The sequence below is a fragment of the Myxine glutinosa genome, chromosome 1 (assembly GCF_964187855.1).
Source record: "Myxine glutinosa chromosome 1, kmMyxGlut1.1, whole genome shotgun sequence".
Lineage (NCBI taxonomy): Eukaryota > Metazoa > Chordata > Myxini > Myxiniformes > Myxinidae > Myxine > Myxine glutinosa.
The window spans coordinates 314,223,389-314,245,795 of NC_136261.1; the positions used below are offsets into that span (position 1 = coordinate 314,223,389).

General features: G+C 42.5%; 1 protein-coding gene across 1 annotated transcript in view; it reads left to right on the plus strand.

Moving 5' to 3' along the window:
- Nucleotides 1-22,407, plus strand: part of LOC137414592 (protein Hook homolog 3-like) — a 125,800-nt gene that overhangs the window by 33,276 nt on the left and 70,117 nt on the right. The window contains exons 6-8 of the mRNA XM_078769095.1: nucleotides 2,765-2,832; nucleotides 2,983-3,042; nucleotides 5,045-5,128. Of these exons, the coding sequence (XP_078625221.1) occupies nucleotides 2,765-2,832; nucleotides 2,983-3,042; nucleotides 5,045-5,128 (212 nt within the window). The remainder of the gene's footprint in view (nucleotides 1-2,764; nucleotides 2,833-2,982; nucleotides 3,043-5,044; nucleotides 5,129-22,407) is intronic.

Below are 22,407 nucleotides of genomic sequence, written 5' to 3' on the forward strand. Positions count from 1 at the left end.
ATGTCGGAAAATGTTCGGAGAACGCTTGGATTTGGAAGAGGGTCAGAGAGCGGAATTCAGGATTGCAAAGCAGATAGCGAAAGAGAGGTGTGATGTGATGGGAGCGAGATGCTTGAAGGATGAAGTGGGACAAATCGTTGTGGACCCAGATGGATTAAAGGAAGATGGAAAAGATGTATATAAATGCTGTTGAATACAGAGAATGAATGGGATGGCAACATAGAGAGTAACCCAGTTTTAGGACCGGCAGAGAAGATAACTGAGAAGGAAGTTGAGGAAGCGATAAAAGCAATGAAGAGTAGAAAAGCGGGAGGGCCGACGGGAGTTGTGGGAGATATGTTGAAGGCAGCAGGAAGTTGGGGTGTGAAGAGAATGACAGAGATCTGTAATCTGGTGGTGAAAGAAGGCCGCATTCCAGTGGATTGGGAACTGAGTACCCTCGTCCCTCGATACAAGGGGAAAGGTGACCCTCTGGAGTGTGGCTCATACCGATCGATAAAGTTATTGGAGCATGGAATGAAGGTATTGGAAAGGGTGTTGGAGAGGAGGATAAGGAAGAAGGTGAAGATCGACGAAATGCAGTTTGGATTTATGCCAGGAAGAGGAATGACAGACGCGCTCTTTATTGTGAGGCAGTTGCAGGAGAAGTACATGGAGAAGAGGAAGAAGTTGTTTCTTGGGTTTGTTGAACTGGAGAAAGCATTCGATAGGGTTCCACGCAAAGTATTGACATGGGCATTGAGGAAGTTAGAAGTGGAGGAATGGTTGATCAGAGTAGTGATGGCAATGTACAAAAGAGCGCGCACAGCTGTAAGGACGAAGGACGGGAACAGTGGTGAGTTTGAGGTGAAGGTGGGAGTGCATCAGGGGTCGGTACTAAGTCCACTACTATTTGTAGCTGTGATGGAGGTGCTGGCTCAGAACGTAAAGGAGGGTTTACCGTGGGAGTTGTTGTATGCAGATGATCTGGTGTTGTTTGTGGAAAGTATGGATGGACTGAAGGAAAAGATGAACAAGTGGAAGGAATGTATGGAGACAAAAGGTCTGATGGTGAATATAGGAAAGACGAAGGTGATGGCAAGTGGTAAAGCATGTGGTGAGGTGGAAAGAACTGGGAAATGGCCATGTGCTGTGTGCAGGAAGGGTGTCGGAGTGAACTCCATTCAATGTACAATGTGCTCTGAGTGGGTTCATCAAAAATGTAGTGGTCTGAGAGGGTCATTAACCAGTGTGGCAGCTACATTCAAATGTAAGGTGTGCACAGAGGGAGCTGCAGATGGAGGAAATGTTGAGTTGGATCTTGGAGACGGCATGAAGCTGGAAGGTGTGAAAACATTTTGCTACCTCGGAGACATGCTGAATGGAGAAGGTGGATCAGACTCGGCAACGGTTGCTCGAGTGAGATGTGCATGTAAGAAGTTTCGGGAACTGAGTGGCGTGCTGATGAGGAGGGGAGTGTCGTCCAAGCTGAAGGGAAAGGTGTATGCTGCATGTGTGAGAAGTGTTGTGATTTATGGGAGGGAGACATGGGTCATGAATGTAGAGCAGCAACGAAGGCTGGAAAGGGTGGAAATGCGAATGGTTCGGTGGATGTGCGGAGTATCGTTGAGAGAGAGGAAGACAAATGATGAATTGCAAAAGATGATGGGAATAGAGCCTGTGATTGATGCTGTGAAGAGGAACAGTTTGAGATGGTTTGGTCATGTGTTAAGGAAGGATGAAAGTGACTGGTTGAGAAGAGTGATGGAAATGAATGTAGAAGGAAGTAGAGAACGGGGAAGACCGCGAAAGACTTGGCTAAAGATGGTGGAAGAAGAAATGCGGGCAAGGCGGTTAACAAGGAGAGATGCAGAAAATAGGGCAAAATGGAGAAGATCGTCATGGGGACCGCAAGGCTAACCCCCGCTATAGCAGAGAAAATGGCCTTAAAATGCATGTTGTTGTTGTTGTTTGATAGGCCGGTTCTGCATCCAGACCTGAAGCAAAATCTCATTGGCTTGTTGTTGTCACCTACCCAACTCATCCACCAAGTTTTATCATAATCCATCCATAACCTTTTTAAATATCATGCTATATATCATCCTTGGCCCCATCTCTTAATTGTGAAGAATCGTTTAAAAAAATTTAATTCTCGAATCCAGATCTGGATCTTCACCAAAATCGTATCTATTCATCCTTGTCACGCACCCAACCTGTCCACCAAAATTAGTCCAAATTTATCCCTAACTTTTTGAGAGATCCTGCTCTTGAAAAGAGCAGTACCTTGTCTACTCTGCAAAGGAGACTGTGGGATCTTTACCGTCCACCAATTCATGCCGGTGGAAGATTGATTGCCCAGTTTAAGGTCCATCCGAGGGACGGCACACACTGATGGATCACCCTGCCTGTAAAATACCGGGATGTATACCCACGTGTTTTGTAATACCCACGTTTTGTATACCCACGTGTTGTTTTGTAAGCGGCACGACAGGGTCTCTAACTCCAGACCCTAATATCTTAAGCCAGCCACCGTAACTATTAAGCCAACACCAGGCTTACAGGCCATTAACCTGTCAGTGATGAGAGAGCAGCAAGCTGTGTGATTCTGCTCTTTTTATTTATTGATTGATTGCCAGTGATTGGTGGGTGATTTTGTGATTTCGAGTTTTTCATTCCACAGCATCCAGGAGAGAGAGCTGGCAAGTAAGGATGTCAGCACATCGGCATAGACGATAGAGGAAGGCAGTGGTATTCCATTGTTTTTTTGTTTTATTTTTCTGCGTAGAACACATTCAGACCATCATGACATTGGAAGAATCGATACAGCATGTGGTGATGGCAGCCATCCAGAAGGTATGGACAAAATGAAAGATTGAGTTTTGCACATCTTGAGTTTTATGGAACATTCATTTTGGAATTTTTGGTTTTGCAGATTTTTTTTTTAAAGCAAAAGCTTCTTTTGTTTGTTTGATTGTTTGATTTTTTTGATTTTTTTTTTTAAAGCTTATGATGCGAGATGTGGATGTGACAACCGCTGAGCCTCTGAGGGATATAGAAACACAGGTAATCTATAATAATAATAATTATGTGTGTGTGCATGTGTCGCCGTCTGTCTGTCTGTGTCCGTCCATCCGTCCGTCCTCCACAATGCCAACACTTTTCACTAAGGGCACTCCAAGGGAGTGCATGAATGAAACCTGGGTGTTTGGGTAAATTTACACACCCCTTTTGAAGATAATGGCACACCTTCATGTCAGGCTTTTCCTTGGTCAGCCCAAAGGTCTTTTGATTCGGCCTACTCAAAGAGCCTTGCCTTGGAAACACTATCTACTCTCACGGACTAATTAAAGTATATCATCAAAATCTGTGTTCGGAATTGAAGATTGGGTCTTGTGGTCTAAATAACTGTCAATCTGGAATGAAATCTGAATATGTTAAGAAATCTACATATTTACACAATAACTCTCTCCTTCTCCATATTTACACAAGAACATGTGAAATTGGCAAACTTTTAAACGAAACTTTTCTACTGTTCTGACAATAGATTAAGGAATATGCCCAAAGTGTAACTTCATTGAGTGCAAGGAAAATTATTTCAAAGCAGGCAAAAGCTCTCGCGGCATAAGCAATGGGCGTGGTCACTGTGGCTGGGTTCTCCATGAGGAAATCCCTGGAGTTTGGAAGGCATAATAAATTGGAGGATTAGAATGAGTAAAGCGAACTAAGAGTTCAAGAGAGAATTGAAAAATGTTTTCAGTGGCGTAATGAACTAAGAGTAATGAATCCCCACTCCATGGCAGGATAGCCGAGAGGTATGGAACGCACACTCACACTAAGCTGTCTAGCCTGGTTTCAAATCTCAACCCGGCTATAAACTGTCATCCTGGTGTTTCACAAGCAGGGCGATTAATCATTTTGCTGTGCGTGCCCCTCAGTTGGACGTTAAACTGGGCCTCACATCTGCCGGAATTAGTTGGCGGGCATTAAATATCCCTTTGCGGTGTCCTTCGCAAAGAATAGGGGAGCCATCCCTGGCATCCTGGTCAAATTCCAAATTCCTGCTCTAACCTCCAGGGACACTGCATCAGCAGCACTGCCATGCCCTCAGCCAATGATGCTACTCGCATCCTTGTGCTGCACAGGAAAAAAGATGACCAGACCCTGATGTATAGTATTTTATTGTAATAATATTTTAATTAATTTACTCATTTGAAAATTTCCACTGAATTTTTTTTCCCTTTCAGGAATGCATTTCCCCTTTAATATGTCAATGTCAATGGGATTTTGAAGTTTGATTTACACTATATGATTTAAACGATATTTTCCAGGAATATATATGATGTGTGTTCGTGTTCATAAAGCATAACATTTTCTTTGTTAATGCCATCTCTTCTCCCCCCCCCCCCCCCAACCCCCCCTCCTCCCACCTCTGTCATCTTTCTCTCTCTTTTTCTCTCCTCTCCTCTTCTCTCTCTTTCTGTACCATTCTCACACTCTCCTCCACACCTCTTTCTCTTCCCTGCTACCTCTCTCCCCCTGCCTCTCGCTTTCTATTGCTCCCCTCCTCACACCCCTCACACCTGGAGTGTATAGCGGTGCGGTGAGGCATTGCTCTCGGCTCCACACTCTCCTTTCTCCCCTACCCCTTCCCCCTCCTCTCTCTCCCCATCCACTTTCTCTCTCCCCTTTCTCTATCTCACTCCCCTTCCTTGCCCCATTCTCTCCCCCACCTTCCTCACTTCCCCCTCCCTCCCCCCCCCCCCCCCCCATTCTCTGTTCTCCCTCTCTCTCCCTCTTCCACCTTTCTCTTTCTCTTTCTCTCCCCACCCTCTCTTGGTATTCCCGTCAACGAAGCGACAGGTGGTATTTGCTAGTTGACAATAAAGCTGATAACTCTTACAAAAATACACGTTTCATAAAAACGTTTTTTTCATCATATCATCTGTAGTTGACAATTGGAAGTAGTCAATGTTATCCTATAATAACTTGTACTGTTTTGAATAGACATTTTATACCCTTTTATTGATGTGACAATCATCGTTTATCCTTTGTGCCGTGCATGTAGCTTCAGCATGCACTGAATGATCTTGGAGAAGCACTGCAAGCACGGGACGAGGCTCTGCGACAGTGCCAAGTCGTCAAATTGCAAGTATGCATTGCTCCAAGGTTGCAGACGTTTTATTTATTTATTATTTTCATTTGCAAAATTCAATTATTTTGTTTCATTACTTATTCTAACACCTGGTAAGCCTTTTTAAAGGAGATTCTACTATAATTAATAACTACTATAAAAAGATTCTATAATTTATACAAATCACATTTCACTCAAGATAGAAAAATAAAAATATATCCCTCTCAACTGTTATAGAGCCAGGAATACATGCTACATCAACCCATGCTGCAACGGTTCAAAAACCAACAGGCGGTTGTGGCCACGAATCATCCACCCTGTTTGGGAAACCGTTTTATTGTCAACAAGGTTTCTTAAATGTATCGGGAAAAGCAGATATTCAAATGCAACTTCAGCTGAGTTGCAATATTTCGGGGGAGTGAGGATGCACATTTGCCCACTGTCAAAATTCAGTGTAACCTGCTACGCTGATTCCCACAGAGTGTCAGCTTGAAATATTTTGCTCTTTACCTCATTATTATTGAAGAAAGTACGTGATTGTTTCAGGTGTATACATCAAAGTGAACTATCGGGGTTCTCATCGTCCTTTACCCCATGTGACAGAAGCTGGTACAGTAATTAATTCTGCGAAAGAAACAACTTGCAATGGTTCTGTGGTATAACATGCTAAGCCAGTATATGTTGTGTGCAGGTATACGTACATGTATTACTGAAATTATTTAATGTAACAACAGAAAACAAACAGGGTTTCATTCTTCTTATTGTGGTTTATTCCAATGTCTCTTGCTACTTAAAACATTTTTATTAAAAGTCCTGCAATACTGGGAATTTGGTCTTCCATGGCTGTGAGCACCATGCCATGTTATTGGGATGTGGCTTCCTGTTATCTGCTGGGTGTATACAGTCAGGTGTATATATATATATATATATATATATATATACCTATATATATATATATATATATATATATATATATATATATATATACCTATATATATATACCTATATATATATACCTATATATATATACCTATACCTATATATATATACCTATATATATATACCTATATATATATACCTATATATATATATACCTATATATATATACCTATATATATATATATACCTATATATATATATATATATATATATATATATATATATATATATATATATATATATATATATATATATATATATATATATATATATACCTATATATATATATATATATATATATATATATACCTATATATATATATATATATATATACCTATATATATATATATATATATATATACACCTATATATATATATATATATCTACATACACACACACACACAGGGTGTTTCAAAAAGATGGACCCAATTTCAAAGCAGTATATTTCACGATGGCAACATGTTACAATTACATACAAAGTTACAAACGGTTTAATGAGTTATCAAGTTTTACTAACCATTTTATAAATGCTCTATGTGCCGTCCACCTGCTGCAAGGACAACATCGAGACGATAGTTTAATTCGTCCCAAACGTCTCTCAGAGTGTCTTCTTTCACTGAAGTCACCGCTGCCGTGATTATGTTTTTGAGGTCATCCAGATTAGTCGGTAATGGTGGCACAAAAACACGGTCTTTGACGTATCCCCACAAGAAAAAGTCGCAGGGTGTAATGTCTGGGGATCTTGGGGGCCAAGAGTGTAGCGCCAAGTCTTGGGGTCCCGTGCGACCAATCCAACGTTGAGGCAGTGTGTCATTTAGAAAACGTCGAACCTGCAGGTGCCAATGTGGCGGTGCTGCGTCTTGCTGAAAAATGAAGTCATTATGAAGTCATTCAATCTTCATTAAGTTGTGGAAAGAGCCAGTTCTGCAGCATTTCGAGATAGGTTTGCCCCGTAACTGTTTTTCCCTCGAAAAAGAAAGGGCCATAAACCTTTATTTGAGAAACGGCACAAAACACGTTCACTTTCGGGGAATCACGCTCATGCTCTACAGTTTCGTGTGGATTCTCTAGTCCCCATATGCGCACATTGTGACGGTTAACTTTACTGCTTAGATGAAACGTTGCTTCATCACTAAAAATCAAACATGGTAAGAAGCTGTCGTCTTCCATGTTCTGTAACATCGCATCACTAAATTCTACACGCTTTCCTTTGTCACCTGTACGAAGAGCCTGTACCAGTTGCAACCGGTATGGCCTCAGGATCAAACGTCGCCTGAACACACGCCAGACAGTCGTATGAGGGATCGCAAGTTCTCGGCTGGCACGACGAGTGGACTTGCGCGGGCTCCGCAGAAAACTCTCTTGAATTCTTCTCACGTTTTCCTCTGAAGCACGTGGTCGCCCTGGGCTCTTCCCCTTGCATAAACAGCCTGTTTCCTCAAATTGTCGGTACCAACGACGAATGCTCTTTGGCATTGGCGGATCAATGCCAAAACGCCGTTGAAATGCACGCTGCACCGCAATTACGGATTCAGTCTTGCTGAAATACAGAACGCAAAACGCCTTGTGTTGCGGGGTCGCCATCTTGCGAACGACTGAGGCTAGAGGCTGTTGGTGTGCTGGGAGAGCCATCTAGCGGTGGTCATTTGAAACTCTATGCCCCGTCCTTTCAAGTGGTAAGAGGTTCATTTATGGGCAGTTCGTGGTTGCAGAGATATAGCGATTTCAAATCGGGTCCATCTTTTTGAAACACCCTGTATATATTGTTGTGGATCTCCAACGTCGGCCTTCCCCTTACCAAGGGGGGTTTAATCCCCTTGTCTTTTTACTAGCCGACGCAATCCGGGGCTATCACGTTCCTTCCAGTCGGTGTTAAATAGGGTTTTAAGCCAAATTAGTCTTATTACCTAAGTACTAACACCGGCCGTGGAGCAAGGAAATAACCCCACCTGAACCACGGTTTCAGTGGACACGCCGAGCGATAGCGAGCTGCGATTCGGGCCGTTAACGGGAACTAACCCGATTGGAGCGGTTCTTAATCGTGCCACGCTTACCCAATGGAGAAATCACTAAGACGGTCGAATTAAGAGGAAAACAGGAAGAACAGGTAATTTATTTGTGCAAAGAAGAGGAAGAGAAGAAGCAATTTACAGGGAAGAGGAAGAAGCAGATACACAGGGCTGCCTTATACAGTCTTATACTTATCCCCTGGACACGGGCCCGTCACACTCACTCACTCTCAGACTCACTCACACGGGGTTTGTAGATGGTCGGGTTGAGGGTCCACCGATGGCGTCCACAGCTCGCTCCGGTCCCCGACTCGTACCACGAAGCAGATGGTGATGGTAGACGGCAGGCAAGATCGCCCCATGTCGGTGGCGCGGATCGGACAATTATATGGGGGGGAATCGGTAAGCTGGCGATTATACTGGCGTACGTAATAGTTGTACCGGCGCCTTATACGCGCTCCCGGTATAGCTCGGTACAATGCGCCACTTCCACAAGTCCTCTGCAAGGCGCCGCTCTGGCAATGCTTTCACAATGATGTCACCAAAGCGCGTTTCCCAATTGAGTCCTTGAAACCAGCAATGCAATGCGCTCCCACCAAGTCCTTCAGAGGGCTCTCTTCTCAATACTCTTCACACGAACTTGACGAGCGCCTCTCCCTTCTCGTAACTCTTCACACGAACTTGACGAGCGCCTCTCCCTTCTCATAACTCTTCACACGAACTTGATGAGCGCCTCTCCCTTCTCATAACTGAGGTGGGGGCCTCGCGCAACGAGTTTTATTGCCACGCCCAGCGAACCCTCTGGAACCTCTAGCCACACCCCATCAGGCGATGTCGCCTCAGCCCTGATTGGTTGTTGGGGTCTTACCGGCTCCACCCTTGATGGCTGCCTGACGTGGCCACACCCCCACCCTTGTGCTCCGCCCCCCTTTTTGGGCCTTACCTCGTGGCATTTGGACTGGTTTCAGCATCCTAATGCGCGGGGCAATGGGGTGCAGACAGGATGGGCGCAATGGGGCATGGGGTGCAGACTGGATGGTGTGCAATGGAGTCGATTGGAGGGAGGCTGTAAACTGAACGGGGCCTACTCTTATTTGTTTTACACAACGCAGATGATAACTATTGGAAATGGCCTTATCTCACATATACTAAGAAATAACTAACGTTCTAAGGTGACCCCTACGTGTTGCATGTGGCCTAACTATGGGGTGCAACCTTTAACCTTTAATGATGTTCCCTGTGTGGGTTCTCAAAACCGCAACAATATATTTATATAGTGGCCTGCATGTAGCATATCTATAATTGAAAATGACAATTGGGCTTGCTTCTCGATGTGACAAAACCTTTTTACGTGATGTAATGAAATAATGTTACAATGTTATTTTTATTTTATTAAAACTGTCAGCCTTTTTATACCACAAAATATATTGTGCAATGTTAAAATGTCAGGGATAATTAATGATGTGATTCTGTTAGCCATGGCAAAAAGTATTGTGCAGTAATGACATTTATACTTTGGAAGTGTAGCACCTCTTGAGGTAATCCACTAGTCTCGCTATAATTTATACATAACATTTAGTGTAAAGATAAATAACAAATATTATAAGAACAAATAAAAGTCCAACTTTTAACTATAACAAATATTAAATACTAGCAACGGTAGGGAATGCTCGGTCCTTCCACCCACCCTCTACCCTGCCTCCTCTCACACCACTCCCTCCCTCTGGATTCCCACTCCATCCCTTTCCTTCTCCCACCCTTTCCCCTTCCTTCTCCCATCTCTTCTCCTTCCTCAAACCACCCCTCTCCTCCTTCCTCTCACCCACTATTCCAGACACCCACCCCTTCCTCTTCTTCCTCCCTCCTTCATCCCACCTAAACCCCTGCCTCCTCCCACCCACCCCTCCCTCTGGACTCCATCCATACACCCTCTCTCCTCCCACTTCCTTCCACTCCTTTCCCTTGCTCATCCCAACCCTTCCCCTCCCTCCTTCCACCTCAACCCCCACCCCTTTCCCACCACACCTTTTACCCACCCCCTCCCTCCTTCCACCTCAACCCCCACCCTCATTCCACCAATCCACTGCCTCTGTACTCTCATCCCACCCCTTCCTTTATTTTATTAAAACTGACACCACTTCCATACCACAAAATATAATCTGCAATGTTAAAATGTCAGTATTAATTTATGATGTGATTCTGTTAATAATGGAGGAAAAGGTGCAGTCAGATCCCGACATTCACAGGGGAAATGCCGCGAAAGTTGGAACCACTGTGGGGGCATTGTTTCAATGGGAACAGGAGGGATATGTTTCCGGCAGTTCCTGAATATTGGAAAATCCATAAAATGTGTCAAGGAAAATCCCACGAATGTTGAGGATGTGCAGGAATGACATATACAGGCATCGTGGAATGCAGATGTGCAGGAATCATGGAATGTTGTATTGTGCAGGAATGACATTTACAATTTGGAAGTGTTTCTCCTGTTGAGGTAATTCACTAGTTTCGTGATAATTTATACATAACATTTAGTGAAACATTATTGTTAGTCTCACGTAACATTTAGGATTCCCACTCCATCCCAACCTCTCCCTCCTCACAACCAATCCCCAGCCTCCTCTCACCCCTTCCAGACTCCCAGCTCACCCCTTCCCCTCACTCATCCCATACCACCTCAAAGTCACGGTCGAGATTTTTATCCTTGTCACCATGTAATGAATCCGTGGTGTGTTCAGTTACCAAGTTTCTTGCAGAGCACTCGCCAAATGGCTAAATCATTCAAGCAAGCACTCAATTCAAAACCGTTGATAAGGAATGGCTGTCTTGGCAAGTGCTAGATGGCTGCTTGGTAACTGAACACATCACTGGATATCTCGACTATACAGTACCGGTACATACAAAACGCCGACAACAACAAACAACAACAGGCATTTTAATGGCCATTTTCCCTGCAAGAGCGGGGTTAGCCTTGCGGTCCCCATGACAATGTTCTCCATTTTGCCATATTTTCTGCATCTCCCCTTGTTAACCCCCTTGCCCGCATTTCTTCTTCGACCATCTTTAGCCAAGTCTTTCTCGGTCTTCCCCGTCCTCTACTTCCTTCTACATTCATTCCCATCACTCTTTTCAACCAGTCACTTTCATCCTTCCGCAACACATGACCAAACCATCTCAACCTGTTTCTCTTCACAGCATCCATCACAGGCTCTATTCCCATCATCTTTCACAATTCATCATTTGTCTTCCTCTCTCTCAACGATACTCCGCACATCCACCGAACCATTCGCATTTCTACCCTTTCCAGCCTTCGGTGCTGCTCTACGTTCATTACCCATGTCTCACTCCCATAAATCATAACACTTCTCACACATGCAGCATACACCTTTCCCTTCAGCTTCAATGACACAGGCTCTATTCCCATCATCTTTCACAAAAGTAGTGTACAGTGAAACCTTGACTTACGAGTGCACCAACTTACGAGTTTTCCGAGATACGAGCCGTCGCTCGGGCGGTTTATTGCTTTGAGATGCGAGCCGAGATCTGAGTTACGAGCTTACGCCACCCGCCACCAGGTGGGTTCCGGTCACGTGGTTATCTTGCCGTGCAAGCATCTCTGCCGTATATCGCTGCTGCTTTGTTTTCGCATTTTGGTTATTTTGGAGCTTACGCCACCCGCCACCAGGTGGGTTCCGGTCATGTGGTTATCTTGCCGTGCAAGCATCTCTGCCGTATATCGCTGCTGCTTTGTTTTCGCATTTTGGTTATTTTGGAGCTTACGCCACCCGCCACCAGGTGGGTTCCGGTCACGTGGTTATCTTGCCGTGCAAGCATCTCTGCCGTATATCGCTGCTGCTTTGTTTTCGCATTTTGGTTATTTTGGAAAATTTCTTAGTTTTAACCATGGGTCCTAAGAAATTGAGTGCCAAGGGCAGTACTGAGAAGAAGAAGAGGATGATGTGCTTGGATATAAAACACGCAATCGTCGAAAAACATGAGCGAGGTGTGCGTGTTGTCGACATGGCGAGGCAGTACGATCGTAGTACTTCTACGATATGTACGATTTTGAAGCAGAAGGAGTCGATAAAGGCTATAACGCCAGCCAAGGGCGTTACGATTATTTCAAAGCTCCGGACCTCTATCCATGAAGAGATGGAGAATTTTCGAAACATTTTGAAAGGGAGGAAGAAACAAACCTCGTTGGACAGGTTTTTATTGAAACGCCCTGCAAGTGAAAGCGAGGAAAGTGTGGCGAAAAGGGCAAAAGTCATCTCCTCCACCTCCGCCAGCATCTTCGTCTGATCTTCAAGGTAAATACACTGTAGCGCGATGCTGCGCGCGCTAATGCTTACGCAAGGAGCAAGCGGACAACGCGGTTCATACAAGAGTCTTTATTCAAACGGCAGCACTAAGCTGCTCAAGGCTGCGCGCCCCATCTATATCCTGAGGCCACGCCTCTCTCCCCGGCGTGGCCCACCCCCACTTGGTGTGCGGGGTGATGTCACCACGTCAGTGCTTTCGTGTCCGCCACAACACTTAATAAAACCAGTTTATTTCTTTACATTGAAGGAGTCTGGACTCCAGCAGAATACGGATAAATGGATGGCAAGGCACAAACTCGTCCGAGAAGATGTTTATTCGTAAAACCAACTCGGGAACACTAAAAAGCCCGTTTATCGGGCTGCCTTATAAAGCAAAACCAAAAACCCAAACCGAAACCGAAAGCCACGCCTCAAGCGAGGCGCGCTTCGTGGTCACGTGATCCACAGGTGTAGCTCATTATACCCGCACGCGCGGGACGCTTTGGCTTTGGCGGGATCCCCGCCGGTGACGTCACCGGCTGGAGCAAGGAGATTCTGATGCCGGTCTTGCTTGGGGGACCCATGGGTCGCTACAACATTCTCTTTTATTATGAACAGTATATATGAGGTCGTGCTTGTTTATACATTATTTGTTATTTATAAAGTACATTTTTCTTATTTAAAAACACGTAACAAAAAAAATTGGTGTGGTTTTTTGGGGGCTGGAACAGATTAATAGCATTTCAATGCCTTTTAATGGGGAAATTTAATTTGAGAAACGAGCAAATTGAGTTACGAGCTCGGTCACAGAACGAATTAAACTCGTAAGTCAAGGTTTCACTGTATATATGTTGCTTCTGGGACACTCATTTTCCCATTGACTTACATGTTAATTTTCCTCTTAACCTCATTGCCCATTAACACCTCTATTGCCCATTTCTCATTAACACCTCTATCAGCTCTATTCCCATCATCTTTCACAAAAGTAGTGTATATATGTTGCTTCTGGGACACTCATTTTCCCATTGACTTGCATGTTAATTTTCCTCTTAACCTCATTGCCCATTAACACCTCTATTTCTCCCACCCTAATCTTTATGAACCTTTTGTCTATAGTACCTATCCTTAATGTTGTTCATTAGACCACTCAAACACTACAAATATTTGTTTTCCCTTATAGACCTATAATCCTTCTTCTACATATCATCTGGCAGATTATCTTTGACCCACTCAAACATCGACCCATTCACTTACATGTTAATTTTCCTCTCACCTCTTTACGAACCTTTTAGCCTTTTGACACCTATCCTTAATGTTGTGCATTAGACCACTCAAACAATGATTCCCCCTTGGTCTTATGGTACTCTTACTATCAATGATCCCGAGTAGACCACTCAAACATCGATCCTACAAATGTTTGTTTATGCGTGGGAAATAATTTAATTCTCTTGCCACTCCCTTCACCATCTAATATATTAACAAAAAAGATGTTTGAGTTTGGTTCTTTATTAAGATATTTTAACTGAGCTGAGATAAAATGATAAACCTCCCTCAATGTTCTTCTTTGAGCGCCTCCAGTGCCACATACCATTTTAAAATTAAAGTATATATTTTCCTGACAACCCTCAAAGTTTTCCGTCCACTCAAAAATATTTCCATCTTTTTTACCCAATTCACCGGTATTTAAATTAATTCTCTTATTTGTTTTGTAAATTTTTTTACCAGTTGTCTTTTCAATTATACCTATTTGATATTTTTCACATTCGTTATGTTTACCATTTATATACCAAGGTTGATTACACCTCCACTCTTTAGTCTGGTTGGTACTTGGTTCTATCATTTATATAATAGTAAAAAGGTGGCGGTAGCCCGTTAAAATCCCTAACCCCCCCCCCCCCCCCCTTTTTTAACTTATCACTTATATACTTATATAACCATAAGGGAGACTATCAATTCCATTTTCTAAAATAAACCTCTTATCATCAAAAGCCCCCAATGCTTTCTTATTCACCTCTTCTGAATATAATTTATGTTTATAACTTCTTATTCCATTAATCTTTCTAAACTCTTCTTTCTTTGTTGTTAAACAGTTATAATAATCCTTAAAGTTTATTGTTTCTTTAATAACATTTTTCTTTACACCTTTTAACTTCTTATCAGTCTTTTCAACGTTATTCACAATGTATTTATAAGCATAAGCCTTAGACCTCAATCCCACAAATTCACTCATGACATTTCCTCCTAATTCATCCTTAAACTTTCCAATCACCTTTTTATTTTTAGAAGAGAACAACTCACTCTCTGGACTGTAATTACTAGTGTCATAGATATTAATGTCCTTTTTCATGTCTGAATAAACATCATCAGTATAAATTTGCAAAATAAAACTATCTGTATCCATATAAAGTAGATTAACATCATTTTGATATTTCTTCCTCAAGTTATTATAAAAGTAATCATACATTAATGACTTTGATAAATCAAGAATTGATGTTCCAATATAAATAGGTTTGTCCATTTCAATACTCTCTTTAATCAAATGGATCGCACAAAAGTTCTCAGTAAAGACCTCAGCTCTAGTAAAACTCGGTCTATTAATTAATTTTGATGCTTGTTTCCAAGATGTTGATAGTCTGATATTTTGTCTTTTCCTCACATTTTCCATGGTCTTACCAAAGACCGCATTATTCATCAATTTATAAAAGTCTTTCTCAAAATCTGTTTTTGACTCTGTTCTTCTTTGTGTATTAAAATCAATGTACTCCTTTGGCCAATGACTTTGATTGAACTTTAGAACCCTATGGATTTTCTCTACTCTTAGACCTTTTGATAAATATTGTCACAAATTTCTTTGGTGTAGAACATAATTTTTCTTGTTATATAATGTAGTAAGTAATTTTTCTGTTGATTCACCTATATTAAATGATTGTTGATAATCACTTAACCACTCCTTCTTTGGACTTTCCTTTTCACAAGCAAATGGGAGATCTTTGTGTAGGTTATGAAGTTCCTCTGGATATTTCAAATCGACCTCAAAATAATAACCAACCTTTGAATCATCCAATTCTTTTTGTGTAGAGATACATACATCTTGTAAAACCTTTTTGTAATCTTTTTCCTTTACCCATCTAAGTTTTCCATAAGGAAGAGCCTGAGACATTGCCCAGCCATACAGGTTGTTCGCATCATAATACATCAAGTAGGAGCTCTCTACCGATGGATCATAATTTGGAATGTACTTGTTATTTGCTTTAGCATATCTCTTTGAACAGACTTGTGAAATTCCTCCTCTCTTTGCCTTTTCAATCATCAAAAGCATATCAACATCGGTTATCAAATCCAAGTCTTGTTTTGTCATTTTCAACATCGCACTCCAGGCCAATCCAGGTGCTGTGTAGTAGTGAGCAGGATCCAATCCATATCCAGTGCGACAAACAGATCTAAAGGCTTCAAATACATCGGCCAATAAAAGCACATCAGTTTTGAGATACAAATCGTGATACTCGCCAAGATTCTTGATGTTATATTTTTCCCAAACATTTTGTGCGTGTACATAATCTTCATCAGATATATGACTGTTGTTTAATTTGTTATAGAAATTTTCTTTTGAAGGAAGTTGTGTTTCATTGAATCTCTCAAATGAGTCCATATAGTCATAGGGGTAAATTCCCTTTTGTGTTAGAAAATCTTTATCTAAAAAATACTCTGAAAGACATGGAAACTCTTTTAGATTTTGAACCAAGTTAGCCAATGGACTTGCCATGAATTTAAATGTATCAAGAAATCTGATACGAGTAATAGGAGATGTGTGAATTGTTTTTGTGAATGAAATGTATTTCTGATCCGTGTTTGGAATTGCTGAGATACTTCCAGAAGTCTTTGAGAGTTCCTTGATAAATAGATGTGTATCATAATGAGCGTTGTTATGAAGAAAAACAGGAATGAAAGAGGGGAGTTGATAATTAATATTACAACTTTGATGAGCCGGACCTCTATATTTACCAGTGAGATGACAATGGTCTCTAACCTTTAGACCTTTACCAATTTTCTTCTCACAAATATGACAGGCAACCTTTGGCTGTCTAAATTCTCTTTTTTCTTTACTTGTTAAGGACATTGGTTTATTGGTTGTAACTTGGCTTAGCAAAAAGTGGGCGGGGCTTAGTAAAAAGTGGGCGGAGATTAACAAAAAGTGGGCAGAGCCGACCAAAAAGTGTGTGGCACTGGAGGCGCTCAAACAAGAACATTGAGGGAGGTTTATCATTTTATCTTAACTCAGTTAAAATATCTTGATAAAGAACCAAACTCAAACATCTTTTTTGTTAATATATTAGATGGTGAAGGGAGTGGCAAGAGAATTAAATTATTTCCCACGCATAAACAAATATTTGTAGGATCGATGTTTGAGTGGTCTACTCGGGATCATTGATAGTAAGAGTACCATAAGACCAAGGGGGAATCATTGTTTGAGTGGTCTAATGCACAACATTAAGGATAGGTGTCAAAAGGCTAAAAGGTTCGTAAAGAGGTGAGAGGAAAATTAACATGTAAGTGAATGGGTTGATGTTTGAGTGGGTCAAAGATAATCTGCCAGATGATATGTAGAAGAAGGATTATAGGTCTATAAGGGAAAACAAATATTTGTAGTGTTTGAGTGGTCTAATGAACAACATTAAGGATAGGTACTATAGACAAAAGGTTCATAAAGATTAGGGTTGGAGAAATAGAGGTGTTAATGGGCAATGAGGTTAAGAGGAAAATTAACATGTAAGTCAATGGGAAAATGAGTGTGTCCCAGAAGCAACATATATACACTACTATCCATCACAGGCTCTATTCCCATCATCTCACAATTCATCATTTGTCTTCCTCTCTCTCAACGATACTCCACACATCCACCGAACCATTCGCATTTCTACCCTTTCCAGCCTTCGGTGCTGCTCAACATTCATTACCCATTTCTCACTCCCATAAATCATAACACTTCTCACACATGCAGCATACACCTTTCCCTTCAGCTTCAATGACACTCCCCTCCTCGTCAGCACGCCACTCAGTTCCCGAAACTTCTTCCATGCACATCTCACTTGAGCAACCGTTGCCGAGTCTGATCCAACTTCTCCATTCAGCATGTCTCCAAGGTAACAAAATGTTTTCACACCTTCCAGCTTCACGCCATCTCCAAGATCCAACTCAACATTTCCTCCATCTGCAGCTCCCTCTGTGCACACCTTACACTTGAATGTAGCTGCCACACTGGTTAATGACCCTCTCAAACTACTACATTTTTGATGAACCCACTCAGCGCACATTGTACATTGAATGGAATTCACTCCGGCACCCTTCCTGCACACAGCACACGGCCACTTCCCAGTTCTTTCCACCTCACCACATGCTTCACCACTTGCCATCACCTTCATTTTTCCGATATTCACCTTCAGACCTTTTGTCTCCATACATTCCTTCCACTTGTTCATCTTCTCCTTCAGTCCATCCATACTTTCTGCAATCAACACCAGATCATCTGCATACAACAACTCTCACGGTAAACCCTCCTTTACATTCTGAGCCAGCATCTCCATCACAGCTACAAATAGTAGTGGACTTAGTACCGACCCCTGATGCACTCCCACCTTCACCTCAAACTCACCACTGTTCCCGTCCTTCGTCCTTACAGCTGTGCGCGCTCTTTTGTACATTGCCATCACTACTCTGATCAACCATTCCTCCACTCCTAACTTCCTCAATGCCCATGTCACTACTTCACGTGGAACCCTATCGAATGCTTTCTCAAGGTCAACAAACCCAAGAAACAACTTCTTCCTCTTCTCCATATACTTCTCCTGCAACTGCCTCACAATAAAAAGCGTGTCTGTCGTTCCTCTTCCTGGCATAAATCCAAACTGCATTTCGTCAATCTTCACTTTCTTCCTTATCCTCCTCTCCAACACCCTTTCCAATACCTTCATTCCATGCTCCAATAACTTTATCGCTCGGTATGAGGCACAGTCCAGAGGGTCACCTTTCCCCTTGTATAGAGGGACGAGGGTACTCCTCGGTTCCCAATTCACTGGAATGCGGCCTTCTTTCACCACCAGATTGCAGATCTCTGTCATTCTCTTCACACCCCAATTTCCTGCTGCCTTCAACATATCTCCCACAACTCCCGTCGGCCCTCCCGCTTTTCTACTCTTCATTGCTTTTATCGCTTCCTCAACTTCCTTCTCGGTTATCTTCTCTGCCGGTCCTAAAACTGGGTTACTTTCTATGTTGCCATCCCATTCATTCTCTGCATTCAACAGTATTTCCATATATCTTTTCCATCTTCCTTTAATTCCATCTGGGTCCACAACGATTTGGTCCGAGAGCTAGGTGGATTTTATTTGACATGGAAACTACAAAAGCTTTGTCATGCTGGTGTGGTACAGGTAGCTTACCTGACCCCAGAAAGCCAATTCTTAAGTGCAGCTGGCGGTGGGTGGGGTAGGGGGCGCCACTCAAAGTACCCCCCAGATTGGTTTTATTTGACATAGAGACTACAAGACCAACTCATATGCCAAGTGGTAGGGTGATCTCCACTGACTACAAATCTGCAACTTAAGAAGAAAATTTCTGGTGGGGAGGTCACTTAAGAACAACATTAATTAGTGCTAATTAGGCCTTTATTTGACATATAAGCTACAAAACTGAAATCACATACAACATGTAGAGAATGGTCCCCTCATCAATAAACAACAACTTAAGAACAGAATATGTGGTGGGAAGGTCACTTAAGAAGAGGTCAAAGGTCACGGAATAGGGGTTTCCAGCTCTTAATTACTGTTTGATTACAACATGCCACATGATACACACATGGCGTTGTCAATGAAACCTATATCAGTGGAGCCTGAAGTGAGATACATGAGAAGCAGAAATTTTTCCAATCTTACCACTTCCTTTGATTTCAATCATCGAAAACATTTTAAAATGTACCTATTTGGCCCCCATGGCTATTTACACTGTTATTTGACATGTAAGCTACAAAACTGAAACCACATGGAAAATGTAGAGTACGGTCCCCTAATCAACGAGCACCACCTTAAGAATAAAATTTGTGCTTGGGAGGTCACTTAAGAACAGGTCAAAAATGCCAATTTTGACTGAATGACCTTTGAACTAGTTTTATTTGACATGTAAGCTACAAAACTGAAACCAGATTCAAAATGTATAGAGAATGGCCCCCTCATCAATAAACAACAAGTTAAGAAAAAATATTGTGGTGCGGAGGTCACTTAAGAACAGGGCATTTAACCCTCTCAATCTGATTGGAAAGTTAAATGGCAACTACTGTACACTGTACATCGATAACACCTGGATAATTAAGTTGGCCTAAAACTCGAGCACAAAACACTCCTGCACAAGAACCAAACACTGAATGCATCCTTCGACGAATTCCTAGTGTTTAGAATGTTAGAAAACGTATTGGAAACTGTTTGCAGTGCCTTGTCCTCCTGTAAGTGTAACATACATTGTATCTGAGATTTGAAATTAAGAGTTACTGTTCGTCAACTTCATCGGATTGCAAAATGTCCTCATCAGAAGAGCAGGGTTCAAAGTTGTCATTATCCTCGGCATCAGTTTCAGTTTCTCCTTCATCAGGAACAAGAGATCCAGGTATCTGTGGTCCATCAAACCATATGACGTCGTAGGCTTGCCCTTGAACCTCCCAGCCATTTTCTGCAGTTGGCTGTTGACATATCATCTTTTTGTTGGCATCCGCCCACATTTTGGCAACAAATGATGCACGCTTGATTTGCTGGGAGACCTCGGCTTCACACGGTGGTATCATGGTTGCATCGATGCTCCGAAGGTTCTCAAGAGGATTCTTCGCTGTGGCCTTTGGTGCATATGTCTTCTGAAACACTTTATAGCGGTGTGCATTGAGTGAAAGTGCTTGAATTGGCTTGGCTCCATACATTCTTGCAGTGAAAGACATGATTACTTCCACTGAATCCAATCCCAAGTTGTCCGTTGCCATCTCTGCAAATGCGTCTTGAGCATCCTTATAACCCTCAAGAATTTTGAAGGGACGTTTCTTTCCTTTTTTGAAGAAGGCAGATGTGTAATCTGATCCCGTAAATGCATGGAAGCCAGCTAGTGCTTGACAGAGTGGGGTTTCCAAGACTTTGCTAATTGCAGTGATGTCTATGAATTGCCTGTCATTCCTTCCCGATGTCCCAACATCCATCCAAATATGTGCTTTGAACTGCCTGCAGTGATACAGCAGAATGACGGCGACATCTGTATCTGATGCCCTGACTGCTATGTTCTTCGCATTTTCCTTGTCAATGTGACTAACATGAGTGCAGATCAAGGTGTCAGCTTCTTCATGATTGGTTTTCAAGGTCTCTACTTCTTCCTTCATGACTTTCCCATCTTTCACGTGGAAAAGGTAGCCTGCTCCAAGTGGTGTTGGAGAGAGATACACAAGTCGTCCTTGAATTATGTCTGCATATTGCTGGGCCTCCCATTCCATTGCCAGGAATTTTGGTAGCTGCTCTTTGAATGATCCTGACTTTAGACAATCCAAGATATTTCTCGGGCGGTGCTGTTCAGGTCCAGATATGGCGTATTCTTTCTTGTCTGTGTCATCCAGACCTCTTCTTGCTCTTTCACAGTCTTTTATTGATAGGACTGGATATGCGTCAAAGATGAGATGCACTCTTCCACGGGAGAGAGCGGTGACTTGTCTTAAAATGCCGGCTGCCAAGGCTCCATACGTTCCTGGAATGTGGGGTGGAAGAACATGTAGCAGGAACATACCATCAACCACATAGGCATCAACTGAGCTTGGTGTGACAGAGGGAACTTTGCTCTCTAACAGCTCCAGAAGGCCACTCTTTTCTGTCTTGACCATACAACCGTCTGTGCTGCACATGGACAGTGGAACCGGTGTCAGTGGATATGAAAAGATATGTTTCAAATCAAGTTTTCTCTGACAAGCAATGACAACCAGGCGTCCCATAAGGTCACGAGTGCACACAAGTGATGCAACACGTTTGTCTCTGTCACGCTTATTTACTGTGCCATTTTCCGTGAAGGTTCTGAGCTTCTCCCTTTTGATTGGCCGTTCAAACCGATTTGGATCTTCAATGCAGGCATCAACAAATTCGTTGTATCTGGCTTGTCCTTTCTCCCGGATGGCCAGCAAACATGTCTTGATGGAATCTGTCGCTGCCTTACCAGTGCTGATGTTGTACAGCCTATCCGATATTTCAGTGTACTTAAATGGATTGCATGAGTCTTTTATCTGGTTTACAACCTTATGCAAATCGCTTGTGTCCCTTCTGATGCGGGCTGGGCGGAGTTCAGCTGTGATGTCTTCCGTTTGAGATAGTCCGGTCATTGCTAATGCCCTTGATATAATTGCTGCTCTGGTGGACTTGGTTAACATCCAGCGAAGACGTGCACTGAAGTTGTTTGTCATGGATCATATACCAGTCTGTCTGTATGCAGAATCGGCATTTAATGTCTGTTCCAGTATAAGATCTACTGGGCATCTACTGAATGCCTTGTCAGTCCTTTTAACCATAAAGACACCGTTTTCCATGATAGAACGAAGTCCTGGGTGAGTACTGTCCATGTTTACCAAGTCCAACTGAAACTTCGTCAGCCACCGTGAGTAATTGACATGGTTTGTCGCGAAGAACAAGTGTATGATTGGTGTTAGTGCATGAGTGAACAGGTCCACGTCGTTTGTTCGAATTGCTCGCTCCAGAAGGTGGAAGTCGTGGATAAAGTCGATGTAAATCATCCAGAATTGGGCAGTTGGTCCATGTGTCCCTGATCGGGTTTGGACAGCATACTCCTTGTATGACATGACACATCTTGTGAACGCAGAAGTTGATTCTATTTGTGTCCATGTCTCTTCATCCTGTTTTGTTTGTAACCTTGAAAGTAAATCTTCAACTTCATCATTGCCTTCAAATGTCTCAAGGAATGCTTGGAAGTGTATCAGTTCAAATGCCAAGGCCAGTATCGGGTGCAACCGTTTGCATCTGTTGAAGTGC